The 18062-nt window shown below is 37.5% G+C and overlaps 1 protein-coding gene across 10 annotated transcripts in view; it reads right to left on the bottom strand.

Moving 5' to 3' along the window:
- MACROH2A1 (macroH2A.1 histone) overlaps positions 1 to 18062 on the bottom strand; it is a 48042-nt gene that overhangs the window by 15586 nt on the left and 14394 nt on the right. For 7 of the 10 annotated variants that reach the window (XR_015703986.1, XM_087754236.1, XM_087754238.1 and 4 more), the window contains 3 exons: positions 9660 to 9766; positions 7935 to 8132; positions 5252 to 5362 (listed from right to left, as the gene is read on the bottom strand). Coding sequence is in view for 9 of the 10 variants with exons in the window: in XM_087754236.1 (XP_087610362.1) it covers positions 5252 to 5362; positions 7935 to 8132; positions 9660 to 9766 (416 nt within the window). In the remaining variant the exon portion in view is untranslated. Of the gene's footprint in view, positions 1 to 5251; positions 5363 to 7934; positions 8133 to 8672; positions 8754 to 9659; positions 9767 to 18062 lie in introns of those variants that run through there. The other 3 variants (XM_087754237.1, XM_087754235.1, XM_087754240.1) reach the window with 2 other exon arrangements.

Below are 18062 nucleotides of genomic sequence, written 5' to 3' on the forward strand. Positions count from 1 at the left end.
GAAGCTCATAGCCAGGGGTTTCTAACACCGCTTCGTAGCCAATATTGGGAAGCCTGATTTCACATTCACCAAGTTTACTACCACCAAAACTTAAAATACTTTAGAGTGCAAAAAATTTTCCAGGCTCTTTCATATGGGGAAATACATTATGTACGTCATGACTATGCTTCTGCCTACTGCATGCATTAAAAACGATGGTTTCAGTAGCTGATCAGGCAATACAGAAAGCAACTAGGAAAGAGAAAGTTCTCATTCATTTATGCAAATCCTGCATCCAGCTGCAGTTAAGCCCGGCTTTCCTTCTAATCCAAAGCCCACTGGGTTCAACCTATGAAGCATAACATATACGTTCAGGCATGGCAATTTATCTCATCAATGACTGAATTTTGTCTCTTGGTTTGTAATCCACATTCTGTAAACTTAACTCTTCAAATCTTCTCCTTGTGTATGTGAGTTTATTAATAGGGAATATGAGCCAATTCATCTAACAAATACAAGTGAATGGGTCATTTAAGGAGGCCAACATCCATATATTTAAGCTTTATGAAAAAATGATTTCCATTTGATTCATGTGATTATATGAATTGACCTTCTTTCTCTTTCTAAAAGCCTGCAATTTTGTGTAATTTGCATAATAAACTATGTTTCCTCAAAATAGGGTGATTTTGGCTAAAAATGAGTGTAATTCAGCCCTGTTTTAAGTACGGGTCTGTTTGGGAATTTGCAATAAAATCTAAGAAAGCTCGCCTTCCAAATAGCTTAGAATCCTTTAATACTTCACACGTGGCGAGTTATTCATACTTGAGTTTGAGTCTTGAGTTTGACTACAAGCAACTGCTGTTTAAAAAAAAAAGGTCAAATCAAATCAAACCAAAATGTTAAAGAAACTTTATGAATTTTGAAATAAAAAAACAACAACAAAACACATGCACACACCAAAAGACTGTTTTGTGGCGATTTTAGTATGTTCCTAAGCATATTTTGTTCATTTTATAGGTGACTCTCTTTGATCCCTAATTCTGTGTTCTACAAGTTTTTGCCCCAGATCTATTGGCTGCAGACCACTTTGGTTTCAGACCTTTAATCTATCTCTGCGCCTACTCATATATGGGATTTACATAGCAACCAGCTGGTGATTAAAGTTTCAATTTAACAGCAGCAACAAAATGCTTAAAAAGCTGCCCATCACTGATAGCATGTGTTAGCAGCTAAGTATTATTTTGCTAAATTTTGCATTTACTGTTCAATGCACTGTTAGCTATGCGATTGCCAAAAACAACCAAAAAAAAAATCAGAAGTTGCCCTGTAGAATTAAATCCTCCAAGGAGTAATTGCTCAATTTTACTACCCAACAGTATGAAGCATGTATTAGACAGAAGTGATCCCCTAAAGGGTCACTTTAAAAAAACAAATAGGCACAACTTGCATATACATGTGCAACAAAGAATGGACATAACTTTAGGTAACATTTAAATTAAATGTTAGTTGGATAAAATGCAGATGGCACTTAGCACATCCATGAGTATTTTCTGAGCCAAGCCTTGCATTTCTTATTTCAGACAAAATTACCTTTAAAGTCTTGGAACTTTTTCTGGTATGAGTTTCATACAGAAAACTGAAGATGCCTGTTGCAGACAACAAGCTGAGGTCTCAAAGTCCAAATCCTAATGCTTAGGCTTGAGGTCTTACAACTCTGCCTCTATCTACTCCATAATTGTCTCAGGAAAAACAAACTAGTTAATGTGCAGAATACCATGTTTCCATTGGGATGTCACTTGTAGGATGTGCAATTATTTACATACTAACTAGATTTTAATACTTAATTAGTGTAGCACTAATACACTTCCAAAGGTAAAACTGAAGGGTTCTTTGCCATTTCCTGACCTCTAAGAATTTCTAGCTGAACGCCAGCAGTTACCTAAAGGTTTAATGCAACAACAGTACTTTTTAAAAACTGAACAATACCCAGGTTTGCAACATTCTCATTTGTGTTTTCAGTAATTAAATCTGGGAATATTAGAAGGATGAAAAGTCGTTCTTGCAAATAAAACCCTTCCCTTTCCCTCCTGCAAACGTGGAGCCATGAAAAAGATTTTTCCCATTAAACACTTAGGAATGACATGATACTAAGAACAGGATTATTTTCTTCCTTCTCTGCATCTAGTAAATGATTTCCTGCTCTAGCAGACAGTGGTTTTAGAGACCAAAGAGACATGCTGTAAAGGTGTTCAAGGATGTCACAGGAGGTTTGAAAGATACTGATAGTTTGTTTGGGGTTTTCGGTTTCAGGTTTCTGTGTTTGCACTGTAGTTTATTAAGAACACACAGAATGTGAAAGTATACTGAAAATCTGCATGTACACATTCAAGAAAAATCAAATAACTGTGATCAATACAAATATTTTTGCTTTTCAAATGGAAAAGCTCAAAATGGTTTAACGTATTAAGCTTTCCTACCATCCATGTGAAGAGTATAACTACCTCCATTTCGCAAATGGGGAAGGCAACAGAGAAAGAAGAGGTGATTTAAAGTATCTCTGAATCAGCCAAAACCAGAAGCCAGGAGTCATGGTTTCCAGGCCTCCAGCTGCACCACCTAAGCACACTGTCCTCCCTACCCAAGAGACCAGCAGATTTTTTCCTTCCCTCAGAATGCTGTTTAAGGAGAGCGAGGCTATGCTGAATAGAAGAAAGGTCCTCCTCCAAACAGGCAAACACCTTCTGCCCTCACGCACTTTGAAAAAAAGCAACATGCACGAGTCTAGGGGATCGAACTGCAACCCTACTGTCCCGAACAGCTATTGAAGAAAATTCTTAGTTCATTATGAATATGAATATCATGGGGCACTAATGTACGACAACTATAAGAAAACAGATTTTTTTTTTCTGTTAAGCATCAGGCTTAAACTTAGATAAATATTTTAAAAATCAATATTATATTTTTAAACAGCAATTGCATGTAGAAATGGCTAAGCAGAAGCATTTAACTGATTCAAAGTCACCAGATTTTTTACAGATAGCTGCTATATTTAATTTGTAAATTTCCAAAATAAATAGCAATTATTTGAGGCTTCCATGTGTCCCTTAAATAATTAACAACCACCACCATCAAGGAGATCGCAGTCTGCTAAACCTGCGCGTAGCAGCAGACAACTTGTCACGCTCCAGAGCCTCCTGGCCCATGCAAAACACCCCTCAAGTTTAGGAGAGAGGAGGCATTCAACTCCCACCGATTCCATCACTGAAAAGTTTATCTTTGCCTTTTTAATCACAAGAAAATCAAAATTATTTTGATAATTTTGAAAATAATTTCTGGGGAATGATCTGAAAATATTTCTAGGAATAAGCCAGCATAATACATTTTTTGTTGTTTTTATGCTAAATAAAATCTCTTTGATCACTACAGTGCAAAGGTTTTTTGCATTTTAAGCTTTCCACATTTTCAGTCTTAACATGAATGCTTAAAATAATTTAGCTTGGTCTAAACGTGCTATTTTGGGGGTAAATCAGAACAAAGACATTAATATATTATTTATCAGCTCAAACAAGGCAAGAATTTCACTTTTAACTCACACATAATAGGACACAGAAAATTCTTATATTTGTTAGACATAGTCTACTTTTCTTAGATTTTTACACTAACCATTTACTGCCTCTAAAGACAGTTTCTCACAGGGAATCAAAAGCAAAATATAATCTGTGCTAGACACAGCTCAACAGCACCTATGTATCCTCTACCCCTCAGAAAATAATCCATTTCATTCGGAGTGCTCCCTCACGGGAGACAAATCGGTTTTCATTTTTCTTTTCATTTGTCTTTTAATGATGTGTACTGTGTTAAAAATAAAGGCTAACACCTGGCTCCTCTCACGTGCAGGGCTAGCTGACAACTAACCAGTATGGGGATGGACATGTCGCACCAGTAATTTTTTCAGGGGGCTGCACTCCAAGTGAATAAGAAAGCCAGAAAGTCCATTTCCCAGTACATGGTACTCACTGGCTCTACAACAGACACTGGCTTTGCTCACCACAGCTTAAAGCAGTCCTGGAGTTCATGATTCTCTTCCGCTGACCCCCACAGCAAAGCCTCATTGATTTGCTGGGTCAGTCTTGCTGGAACACAACACTAGGTCTTATTACAGGTTTCCTATGGTAACTAGGAGGAGTTCAAAATCAGGTCCAAAAGTCTGACATTACTTGCTTTCTTGAAACAGTAATGTAGTTTATAAATTTTGGGTTCTAATTTAGTCATCAAAATGTTTTTAAAAATATCTTCAAAACCACCCCCCTAGTAGTAGTCAAATAACAAAAAAACCTACCAAACCAACAATCTAGCTCTAGCTGTAGAATTAAATGTGGAAAATCAGAAGTCTTGCAAAAAATAACATTACTCTCATGCATGTTAAACTTAGCAAACAAACTGTGGCAGGATAAATGGAGAACAACCTCAGTATGAAATAAAAATGAGTCAGAGGAGATACATTCCACAATGGACAATGGCTCATCTTTTATGACTTACAAGACAATGATCTGATCACTGAATGATAGAAGAAAGCTGCAGTTTTTTACTTAACAAAATTTTGTATCGCAAACTAAAGGCAGGTTTCAAGATAAAAGACCAAATTAATTTAATGAATTGTCTCTTTAAATGGATCCTCTCTTTAAGCAGGTATGTATTTGTATTAAACCACCCCATGTCCCAAAGCATATTCACAGGGAAAAAAGGATTGTTGACTTCTAGCTTTTCATAAAAGCATCATTCATTATTACACAGCATTAACTTTAGTAAATAACAAAGCAGAACAAAACATAAAACCACTATTATGAACAAATGTCTAAAATAGGTTTTGATAAAAACCTGTAAATCATTTACATCAGCAATGAAGTGGGCTGCCCACTGGAAAAAGACATTTTATTCTTAGAATAATCTCATCTTTGGCAGAAGCTCAGCTGTAACACTTATGCTGTTTATGAATAAGGTGAGAGAGATTACAAGCACACAGGCTTTCCTTCTATTTGAGTATTTAATTATGTAGCCATATGAAGACTCATTTATGGATTTTTAAAATGTTCTAGAAGTTGGTTCAGAGAATTTCTTTGTTCAAATACTAGTATCATACACCTCCTCAAGTGCTCAGTGGGGAAATGTCCATTGTACCTAGACGTTTTGGGAAAAGGGTGGTGGTGGGAGGGGGTATTCCCTAAGCAGCACTGAAAAATAGGTATTCATTTATAAAAATGCAGGAGCATACCTTCTGGCCAAGAAACAGGCTTTTGGTGGACAGGACTGTGAAACCGTCTGCAGGAGTTCCCTCTGTTGTACTGTCAGCACTGGCTGATTTGCTCACTTCTCCCTGCTTCTTCTTCCAAAAATATAGTTAATTAGTTAACTCAAGGCTCAGAGAAAAACACCGTTTAATAACACGAAGATATATGACATGCCATAAATGCTTACCAGGCAATAAAATGCCAGTACAAACACTGGCGTTTGGATTTTATCCTTTAGTCTAACTAAACTGACTGATTCAAGCTGAAGGAACCAACAGGAAAAATGACCTCAATGTCTGCAGATCTACACAAGCCTTTTCTTGCCTGCGACAGTGCACAATTCAGATGACAGTTGTCTTAAATGTTGCAGAAAAAATATAAACAACCCCAAACTTTTAACAGCTTTCTAATGGCTTGTGTGCAAAAAGATAATGTATCTATTTATGTGTGTGGGCAGATGTTCATTCTAAGGTAAAAACTGACTTATCGGAGTTCAAATCTTGTCTCTCTGAAGGGAGGTGCTCCCAGATTTCACAAACTTGTTAGAAATACTGCTTTGAAATCTGGCCGTCCTTAGAGCCACTGTCAGAACAATACATCTGCTTTCTACCTGCCCAGTAGTAGGAAATGGGCTGAACAATTTTCTCTGTCTTGTTGAACATGATCACCTTCCTTTATCTCCGGTAAAACTGCAGGGGGAGAAGGAGTTCCCCTCAATCACCTTTCCTTTTTTTTCAACTGTATTACTTAAGTAAAATGATAGGTTTCAGGAATGAATTGATTTACTGAAGAAAAATGAGAATTAGGAACATTTTGAAAAGGATGCTTCATGAAGATAGTGAATTGACTGCTGTGGTTAAAAACTCAATTGGTGCCAAAAATAATTTCATATTTTCAATAACATTACTACTTATGATTTCACATAAATATTTGGTGCCTCAGCAATAGCTATGCTGAAGCTAAAGAGCACACCTGGAATATTAAGCAAGCCACTGTTCCCCTATTGTCCCTTTCCAGAGTATATAAACTAAATCTGTGGCTGAGCAACTAAAATGACTTTGATGCAAGGGTATATTGGTGCTTCTAGAAGCTGTAACCATGCTTTACTTTACACAAATGTTTTGAAAATTAGATTTTCATGGGCCCTATTTCAATTCCCCAGGAGTTTACTGTTAGCCAAATACCAATATACTGAGCAGACAATACAGTTTATTGTGTGGAAGAAAAACAGAACCCCACAACAGACTTCCTGCTTTTGTAATCAAGTAGGGGAAAAAAATTGCAGATTTAGGGAAATTATTAGTGCATGGTTAATAGAAGCACAGCACTTGAAATGTCAGCTAGTAGGTGTTCTAAAAGAGAAAACTAAATCCAACAGTTCAAAAAACAAAAAAGTGAAACAATCAGAAGAGTGACCAAGTAAACAATAACAGAGACACATAGGATGAATACAGAAGCTTTGTTTGACCCGGAATGCGACTTTTCACACGCATTGTCCATTTCATGTGAAATCCATGTACTTTTCTTCCTACTTTCATAACCTATTGCTTGATTGTAGTTGTTTTTAAAAAAAAAAAAAAATCCTTGGTTACACACGCAAAGAAAGATTCCCTACTTCTACAAACTGAAATTAAAAAAAGAAATGAAAGAATGCTCTCCTTAGCTTAAAAAGAGATGTTACTCTTAGTTTCCTAGTGTAAGAAAAATCACATTTTGGTCCTCTTGTTCTTTCCCTCACCTCTACGTTTCATTTTGAATGGGTTTAATTAATTACTAGGAATTAAAAAAACCCCAAGTCTAAACATGGAAGAATCATCTATAACATACTAATAACAGAGGGGGACGTTTGTGGGTCTTTAGCTCAGCCAAAGAAGTTCTGTGTAGCCACAATACAGTTTCTCTGATGCTGCAAGAGACTCAGCTACCTGATCTAGCAGAATTGCATCCTACTTCAGAAGCAGTATTTGACACTCCTTGGATTTCATCAAATCAACTAACTAAGAGGACTCTTATACTAAGGCGGAACAAAACAAAACCCATTAAAAAAATCCCAACAAACAACAGAAAAATACACCACTTGAAAAGAGGACTTAACATGCTAACAGCTGAGGACATTATTACAACGCAAGTGACTTAGGCTGTTATTTTTTTTCAATATTTACAATTGCAAAATGCTGCTTTAGTGTGACTTCACTTTTGAAAAAAAAAAAACAAAACAGATTCCCTGTTTCTTGCAGACACACATCAATCGTTGAATACAGTCCAAGCAAATTTACTCTGCCGAGCCCAACACAGGCACCTGCACAGTCACAGCAAAGCCACCCCTACAGCAAGGTCGCGTTTGCTCACCAGTAAGGCCTAACTACTACAGCCCCCAAACACCCTCTTCTGCCTCTTGGTGCCTCCAGCCTGTGCCCGCCTAACGGCCTAACGACTGTTTGGTACAGAGTATTTACAGCTTGCCTGCAGGTCCTGCAGACCTGTGCCACCTCTGAGGGTTTTCAGACTTCCAGCTGCACTAGGGAGAGGGCAGCACTCCTCCTTCAGCATTTGCTCACACTGCTACTGAAATCACTATTGTTAACAACACAGGCACGGAAAGCCTACCCTACAGGATGCTCCCTACTAGCAAGCTTGTTTGGGTTTAAAATAAACAGATTACTCTACCTTGGATTTCCTTGCCCCTTTCTTGCCGCCTGTTTTCTTTGATACAGTTTTTTTCTGTGATGGAGACTTTGCCTTCTTTGCTGGAGGTGGAGTGATGATGGCTTCCAGTTTTCCTTTTGATCCCCGCTTCTTTGCCAACAGCTCTGGGTGAATATTGGGTAACACTCCACCACTGGCTATGGTGACCCCTTTCAATAGCTAATAAAAAAACAAGAGTTGTAAATGACAAATCTCAGCGTTTCCTCACCAATAAATAGAAAATGGCATTTTCTGCAAACTTTGTACATTGCCTGGAGTTTTAACTGGTTCTTGTACATTTCTCAACACATTATCCTTGAAGAAGAGAGACATGAAACGTATGAAATGAAGTTGATCACGTACCAAATTTAAACTATGACGGGAATATGTATTCTTCTTGCATATATGCTTGTCACTGACATATCTCTTGGGCTCACACAAGATCTTTTCCTGTGAAGCCACACAATGAAGACTGTTACCCAGCTACTAGAAAACAGGACAGCCACAGCTGCAGCCATGAGGGCTTTGCAGGGCAGCCTGCGTGAGGGATGGGACCCCAAAGCCCATGGTACAGGACTGCAACGGGTGCCACGCTGTGGAAAACACAATATAGGTCCCAATTGCTGAATTTCCTTGAAAGGGCATTTTTTAAAACAGATTTTTTTTTTCTTAGAAAAAGAAACTTCAAATGGAGGGTAACATTTATACAAATCTCTATACCTGGAAGTCTTTCTTCAAAAAAATCTTTATGTAGTTGAAGAAAAGCAGATCAATATTCAAAAGTGTGCAGTTCATTCAAGCCTTTAAAAGCAGAGGTGAAATATATCATGTTCTGTATTTAAAACCACTTTAACCCACTTTTTATACATCTAACTGGGACTAATTCACTATTCGGGAGGATACAAATGGTGACATCAAAGTCCCTCAGGTACTCCCACCTTCTGATTCGTGTTTACTGCGCCCCAACCACAACTCAGTGAGACTCCTTACAAAGGGATGTGTGAGCTTACAGAGGGATGATGAATGGAAAGTATTATCAAATTTTGGACAAAGCCAGAAGGAGGTTGGTTTGGGGATATTTTTCTTTCCTGCTCCATCATGATACGCAGGTTTGGAAAAAGTATCTTTTCAGATGTGCTTTTACAGCACCTCACACAAGGGACATTAATCCTAGCCAGTGCCTCTGGCTGACACTGCAACACTGTAATAATAATGCCCAAATATTTTTTGGCTAAGTTAAAGGCATCTTGAAATCTGCAAAAGACACAGACTTGCAAGAGTTCCAGAGCTCTTAATTCTGTGGTCACAATGACAAACTTCAATGAGACCAGGATAGGTCCCACTGAGTCCTAAGCTGCTTAGGGGGGAAAATTAAAACAAACAGAAAAAAGCATCTACAAGATTTTCTGCACGTCTCTGTAGAGTATATGACTGTGTCCCACTCTAACAGAAGTGGTTGTAATAGTGCAAGCAAATGTCGTATTACATCTCCATTGCATTTTTACACATATTAAGAGTCTTGAAATACATAATTAAGCTGAGTGCTGTAGTTAGTTACACAGGCAGCGTGCTAGTGAGTGCATGAGCTGTTTCCTGGTGGGCTACTCAATAAGCTGAGGTCTTGAGTTACAATTCAGCTATATGGAAAGACAATTTAAAAAGCCCTAAAGGAAATCCTGGCCCTCACACGGTGGAGTTTTTTCTTACCTGATTTAATTCTTCATCATTTGCTACAGCCAACAGGATGTGTCTCGGAGTGACTCGACCCTTCTTGTTGTCCCTTGCTGCATTTCCAGCCAATTCAAGAATTTCCGCTGGGGAAAAAGTAAGCCCCTTTTAATTACGTTGTGATCATTAAGAAAAATCAATGTCTTATTTAGCATCCATGCAAAAAGGTATCTGAATTATATCATGTTGTTCCTAACTGCTGTAGAATACCCTCAATAGACATCTAACCCTAAAATTGTAATTTTCTTTTTATATGTCTGATCACTGAAAGGCAAATGCACACTTGAAGTCCTGTGGTCTAAACTATATTACTTCTTTGTCCTTTTAAAGCAGTTCCCCTAGATTCCTGACTTTTCAGTGTTCTTCTCAAGGCTACTGTGTGTTCATCTCCTAGGATCCCTCTCCTATCAGGTGACAGAGTACTAGATGTACAAATGCTATCCTTTTTTTTTCTCAAACCTGTCATAAATGTGAGTTCTGGCTTGCATCACTTCTACTTTTTTATTACTGGAAAAGATGCTATTCTCAGTTTCTCATTTTTCACATTATGGAAGCATGTAAGCACACATCCAAGTTAGGATGCTAAAAATACAAACTCTGCTGCTACACTGACTTAATGATTTTTTTCTCTCTTTGAGAAGAAGTTTCTGTCCAGAAGAAGTAATTGATGAATCATGTTTGTTTGCTCCTAGTAAATTATCTCCTTAGAAGAAATTTCCAGTCCTGACAAAATACGTTTAACAGCTGTGCATATGATGGCTTTTATTGGACTTCAGAAAGATTAACTTGCTCCCTTGCAAGGATCTATGTAGCGAAAGGCTAGAGCGTTACCTGCTAACTTATCTGTCTTCAACTCAACAAGCCTTAGGCAAAGAATGCAAGTAATTACAAGAAAGTCTGGGGAACAATTAAAAAAATGACATAACATGTTTATCTGACTTTGCAATTATGTGCTATTGCCATCTCTGTTACGCATAGCCTTTAATCTCCTTCTGTACAGACTGTGTTTCACTATTGCTTTTGGTATATTTCCTTTTGCAAACCTGGTAACGTTTGCAGAAAAAGAGAAAAAAAGAAAATAAAAATGCCTTTTTTACATCTATTATACATGAATATATTAAAATTTAACATTAGAATAGGGTATGAGCTTGATTTCACATTTAACAACTGACTATACCATGAAAGCTCTCCCATAAGCTTCTTTTAGAGGCAAATAGAACTGAATTAGAGACATTAATCTGGAAATGGAAAAGACTAAAAATCAAAGCTCACATGACCACATGCCTTTACCATAACACATAGTAAATCTTAAGTAATACTATCTAGCGCAGACTACGGCTTTTCATTAGGCTGAATTTACCATGATTCTCCAATTATTTTTCATGGCAAGTCCCATAATAAGCTAGTTATGACACCTACTGGAAAACTTATAGCTGCTTCTGGATGTTCTACAGTTAAGCTTCATCGAGGATTTTGGTAGGCTTTCACTATTTTTGTGTTCTTCAAAGTGCACAATTAACTTTCTTATAGGGTGAGATAGAATATTAAGTCTAAGCCCCCAAAAGTAACTCAACATTTCATGCTGACAACAATTGCTTTAATTTATTTTTGAAGAAGGATTAGCAGGGTAAGGTCAACCTGACTATGCTTTCCACACCTCCAAAGAACTCAATTAAGCTGGCATAATCCTTTTCACATACTTCTCAAAAGTCACAGCTCAGACGCAAGGTTTAGGTTGCATTCGGCACTGTGTACAGCTGCCCGTTGTGACAGAAGACCTGTATCACCTTCCAATGGAGAAGCTGCACATCCCCACTGACCTCAGTAAGATTCTGTGTCACTGTAATAACGCCAGCATCTCCACCTCTCTAGATCAGGAATTGTTTTGTTTGTATCTCAGCCTTTACTACCGGCTGAAAAGCATGGGAAGGATTTGCTGCAAACAGCAGACTACTTTTCGGTTTGCCTCTGCTTCCCCCACCTCCGCTTCTTTACTGCATCAGGCACTGCTAAACAGTTGGGCCGTGTTATTCTCTGCAACTGATCAGCATAACTATGCAGACAGGTCATTTTGTAACTAAAGAGTCTAAGAAAGTGTTATGCCTGTAAAGCACAGAGGAATGTTTTATTTGTTCCTCATAAAACTAAAATGTCTGCCCTGTACAGTGGAGAACTGTTCTTGTAAGTGCTAAGCCCTCTTCCTTGGACAGGAAACTCATTTTGAAATTACAGTTTTCTAATGGTCCTTTAGGGAAGTTGAGGTACCCCACTTCCTTTTCAGGACCAGAACGCTTTGCACTGGCGTTGAGGACCACAAAAGAGGAGCTTGGGGAGAGGGAGAGAGGAGGAGGAGGGTATGGAGGGTGGAATTTTTCTTCTGGCCTTCTCCTCAGCTCTCCAATAATAATCCAGCATCGCTTGTGCACGCAGAGAGACCCGCAGCACAGAGAAAAGCAAAACTCAGCTATGCACACAGGTCTGGTCACAGGGAGACTCTCCCCTATTTAAAAACAGAAGATTAGGAGGTATTCGAGCTGAAGCCAATATAGGCAACAATTTTTGATTTAGCACTGACAGAGACAAAATTAATCCAAACCCAACAGATCAGAGCACTTACAAAGGCTAGAAATGAAGACTACTCTCTTGATCCAGATGGGATCCGGGCTACTTGCCTGGATTTTGCTTGCAGACAGCTTTACTTTCACATCCGTTTTATGCTACTTTAATTCTAAAGATTTAAATGGTGTTTCACCTATGTTTTAAACCAATTTTAAATTAGATGAAAATCTAGCTCTCTCTGTAAGGAAGCTGACTCAAATTTCCAGAATAATTACTCTGGATTTAGGTGTGGAGCTGGAAAGACTAGTAGGTGGGAAAAGGTATTTAAAATTGAGATTGGATCTGAATTCTTAGGTCAGACCCATCTTTGGAAGTGCCATTCTACCAGGTTCAAGGTTTGAGTCACTGAAGTTCTGTCTCATTAAAGGTAATCCTCCAACAGTGGGAAAAAACAGACATTCAAAAATCAATTCCTGCAACTGAACAGGGTCAAGAGAGAAAGCTTTGCTTGTAAGTGTTAAGGCAAAAGAAAGTGTTAAGAGCTTCCATGACATCAGGATTCACTCAGCTTGTATTTATCCAGCCAGAAGACCAAAACAAGAACATTTTACAAAAATGAGGCCTCACAAAAAGGATTTAAGTTGCATAACGTCTATTCCATTCCTTTCATGTATTTACTCAAGGCATTTCCCCCCTAGAGAATAATTACACCACCACCACTCAGGCAAACGGCAACTATGAGACACACTTTACAGAAGTACTGAACACCAAAATCTCTATTTCTTTTTAATAAGGAAAATATACAAATTATTCAATATTATAAGCTTCTGAAGGTATAATTCTTCAATTACTACATATTGAAATCTTAGGTTAACATGAAGAGATACTCTTTATATTTGCACAACTGACTTTCTGTGCTTTTGAATAATTTCAAACAAAAAAAGCAAAACAACATGTATTGCTTTAACTGCAGATATAAAACAATCCAGTGAAAAAGCTGTGAGAAGTATATAATTAGGAAAGGAAAAAATTAAGTAGGAGTGCCGTGTCCACGCGTGATATATTCACGTAGGGACAGCTGTTACGTAGCAAGAAAAGGGATGGATGCCTTAGAAATCTGACTATAAGATGAACACATCAATTTGATTTAAAAGACAGTTATATAACTAGTATTTTTCTTCTTTTCATTGTTAAAGTAGTCAGTTAAAATAGGAAGAGAAAGTCCTGAAAGTTAAGAAATTTTCTGTTAAAGTTTAACTTAAAAGGTAGTACTCATTTGTATCAATTGAAAAAACCCTTTGTAATATTTAGAGCTAGGCACATGGATACGGGTAGTGAAAACTGGCCTAAGCCTGTTCTCGGCACTTGAACCAAAACTGCTTTTCTTCTGCTGAGGTTTTTAAAAGTTCAGTTAAATATTTTTAAAGGAGAAAAGAAAACAGGTTGTATATCTTTGTACTTAAGCTTGAGATAAGACCACAGGAAAAGCTGTTCTCAAGGCATTTCCTACTCAAACACAACCAAAAAGTGTTAGAAGTCTCCACAAAAACCTCATCCTGAAGCAAGTTTTCAGGGCGAGTTCCTCACCCTTTACTTGCAGAGACTCTGGCCATCTCTTGAACATCCTACCAAGTTCCCAATTTCATTATTTGCATTTCCCTGTTTCACAGCGGTGCTGCTCTGCCTTGAATATCGTTGCTTTGGTATTTCACAACACTTGCAAATTTTGGAACAAGAACTCAACGCAAGGTTACAATGAAACAAATTACTATTAGACCAAAACAAAGCAGGCACAGCAGCAACTGCAGACCTGGATGGAAACCAGAGCAAATACATTCTTCTCCCACTCCTGGAGAATGCTCTAATTCATTTATCCTAATTTTCAAACAAAATATTACTGGTCATTACTGAATAAAACTCCTTTAAAGCCTAAATGACAAGGCCTTTAGCTTATCATGCGTTCCAGGCTATAACACTTTCTAAATGTAAATACTCAATTCAATCTGGTCCGAGTTCATCCTCAAAATGTTTCTTTTTTCTGTTTTTGGTTTACATCTCAAGCTTAACCACTGCTCTTGCATTGAATCCCTTTGTCCACCTTCTCTTCAGGGAGATGAAATCATAGCTTTGAAAATTAAACTCTTAACAACTAACAGGTGATGTGTTGACACAAGGCCAATTTCTGAACACGCAAGTTCCAACAGAAACAAGTCAGGGGTTTCTAAAAAATTCTGAAGCTTCTCCTCAAAAGCAAAATTGAGAACAATATCCGGAAGTCAAAGAAAAATGAATGTTGGTACAATTCCACTGAGGAAACATGTATTTGCTACAAAGCCAATGACATGACAAGGAGTCTGTTTATTGTACTTTAAATTAATCATCCTTCCATCAGCATTTTATTGACTTCAGAATCATTTTACATGATTCCGGAAGGTTTTAACCCAATCAACCCCAATCAACCAAGACTGTTAAGAGTTTCCTGCATTCTTCTCTCTGTGTATTCCACCCAATCCCCCTGGAATCTGCAGTTGTGAGTGAAGGTAGAATCATTTAACAACACTTTCCCTCTCATGCATTCCAATAAAACAGTTCTCAGCCTTGGTTCAAAGTCATGGAAATCTGATGCACTGAAAATCAATTCAAGAAATTTTACGGCTTTGAACGAGCCTTGATGAAACCTCAACTCTCAACAGGGCAATCATTCTCTTCGGATGCGATAAAAAAACCCAAACCCTTCAGTCTTTAGTGTCTGAGCTGTATCAAAACTAGGCCCCTTAAAGGAGAAACTGTTAACTTTGCCAAGTTATTGTAAGTTTTGCATTTCTGCGAGGCAGATGACAGACTGCTGTTTACATAAAACTCAAGTTCAAGCCACAAAAGCCACTTCCACTTAAAGCCTTCTGATCTGGCTCACACTTCTTTCAGCTCTATTCTACGCTTTAATACCATCCATTATTTTTTTGTAAGAGATCCCATGTTATTTCACTTCCTAATTTTTTGGTTAACTATAGATCTGTAAAAGCTATGTAAATTCACTTTTCAGGGAAACCTGAAAGTGAACCTGAAAGTGAATTTCAACTCAAATGTTATTCATTACAAGCCACACCCCAAGTACTCATTTAAAAAGCAATAGCCTGTTTCTTCTCCACTGACTTAAAGAATCCTGATCTAACTCAAATTAACCTTGTTTCTTTTTCGGTGGAGCTTCCTCTACCTAGCAGTTTACACTTTGCTGTTACTCCTAACAGTTTACATATGTTTTAGAAATGCACTCAAACATGATTAATATAACTGCTGCCAGACGTTGCTTGATCAAGCGCAGCATGTACGCTTTGGTCTGGCTGCTACAGAGTATAGGAGACTACTCATGTCTTAAGACTTGGTCCTAGTTTAGTCTTTGCCCTTTGTGGGCACATCTTAGGAACTTGCATTTCCAAACATTAAAGAAGTCAAGCAGCAGATGTCAATCATCTACTGAAACTCAGTGAAAATTTATAATGTTATTAACAAAAAGAAGAGAGGATTTCATATTGAAATTTTGGATTTTAGTGAAGTGACTCCAGACCCTGGGCTCGAAAGAGAAATATGGATATGTGCATCAAGGGGGTGTGTGCCCATGCCCCCGCACAGGAACAAGATGTACAAGTCGGCATCAAAGGCTTTACTAAACAATGACGAAAGCCAATGCAATCCATATATGCTGTGCTCTCATTTTTGTAGTTTACTCATTTCGACGTGATCTGGCAGATGGTGATAATGGCTTTATTAGATACTGCCTCTGACAGTGAGGGAAGTGGGATTCAGTGTTTATTACTGAAAATATTATGACTCGTTAAATTGCTACTGCTTCAGTCTTTCCCCCACATCAAGTCTTTTTATATCAAGACAGCAATGGAAGCCATAATAAATACAAGTATCCATAGACAATATTTGTAAATATTTTTCTCCTAATGGTAACATTTGTATTTTTCTCCATTACTTTACAGAAGCATTACAGGAGTGACTATACAGCATGCTCAACACTATTTTTTGGAAAAGTCTACGTCTTGAGAACAAAGCATGTAAAAAAAAAAAATCTATTATTTTGGGTGTTCTGTGGTAGGTGAATGTATGGACTAGCTATAACTTCGTCGGAGCAAAAAATACACCTAGCCTGACATCCTGTCCCCAGCCAGTGCCCAAGAGAAGATGCTCAGGAGGATTAAAGGAACAGACAAACTTAAAATGCTATTTTTCCAGAACATTCCCTCTGATTTCAGCCATGTGCAGCTGAGTGGTTTGCCAACTTTGAAATGCCGTTTTTGCGTTTAGTCCCCAAATGGATTTTATTTCTATGGATGTACCTACTTGTTTTCCAAAACCATTCAGAAAGGTTTGGTATCCATTTTTGGTATCCATAACATCTTGCGATAACAAGACTCACTACATCACAGACATTTTTTGCAATTTGGGGGAAGAGTACCTCCTGTTTGTTTTAAAAAATATTGTATTTCACTGTATACCACCTACATTCATTTTTCCCCCATGAAGTTTATATTGAGGATGGAGCATTTCATCTGAGTGCACCTAAGAATCCACATAGAATTTCATCCCTAAAAAAAATTCAGGGATAAATGCACTGTGGAAAAAAGACTGAAGACCAAACTCATAGCATCATCTGAACTCAGGCATTCTTAAATAATCCTTATGGAAAAAAGAAAAGGGAAAAAATCATGCTTACAATACTTGACGTAAGAACTTCTAAAGTTTGAGAAAATCTGAGGAAAGAAACTGCTTGCTAAATCCTGCACGCTACTCTAGAATGGTAGGATGTCTTCCTGCTTTCTAGCTATTTGTGCTACAACTGTCAGTCCCAAGAATAAAGGGCCAGAGAAGAAAAGACTGAAGCTTTACAGATTCTTCTGTTCTTCTCAACAAGAGATACAAGATAGGACAAAGATAAGTGTAGAAAAAAAATGCATAGCAAAATCAGCCATATTTTTGTTTTACACTTCACTTAAACTCCATCCTTCAAAACAAAGGGTGACACCAATATTAAATTGAACAGCAATTTATAGGAGAAATCATTACTTTGTTGCAACTTAGCCAAATAAATAGATGTAATGACTGTTACTAGAATAAAAAGTATTTAATTCTAGATGTAAGGATATTAAAATATAACTAAAATTTAACATTTTCAAGGGAGAAAATAATTCAGTGACCACGATGTAAAAACCAGACCAACCCAGCCCAGCATTTTGTACTTTACTGCAATATGACACACGTCACAATGCAAATTCTGATGCATATTTACCCCTCTGAAATAAGTGTCTATATTGACAAATCAGTATGTACTCTTAGGGCTTTTATTATGAGAAAATGCTTTGTTTTTTATTGTTTTTCATCAAACTTGATCTGTGTAGCTTGGAGACTACATTAGGACCCTAATCGGGTAAGTAATTTTGTATTGAGTTCACTTTTGTAACTCGGAGATCCATTGAAGTTTATGGAACTACAAGATAAGATAGGCACATACATAAGTGTTTACAGGGTTGGAGCCAAGGAAGGGCTTATCAGTGAAAGAAAACTCTTCATTTATATATATTTGAAGCAGAATGATTCATGCATTTGTAAGTTCAGAAAGAAAGTTGGTCATTCAATTGGTAACAATGCAAACTTTTGTATCTAAAGGGGCACTTCTTACAAGTATAGCGATTTTAAATTGTGACAATCTCGCTTTTCCTAAGAGCATGACACAAATCTTACGTAAAAGAGGAATGTTACAAAGAAGCTTTGCTGTGCTGATATTTTTGAAAGGTCTCTGCTTGTGAGGCTATTGCCATA

Source organism: Nipponia nippon, unplaced genomic scaffold (assembly GCF_047370975.1).
Source record: "Nipponia nippon isolate SJK-2023a ecotype South Korea unplaced genomic scaffold, ASM4737097v1 scaffold_17, whole genome shotgun sequence".
Classification (NCBI taxonomy): domain Eukaryota; kingdom Metazoa; phylum Chordata; class Aves; order Pelecaniformes; family Threskiornithidae; genus Nipponia; species Nipponia nippon.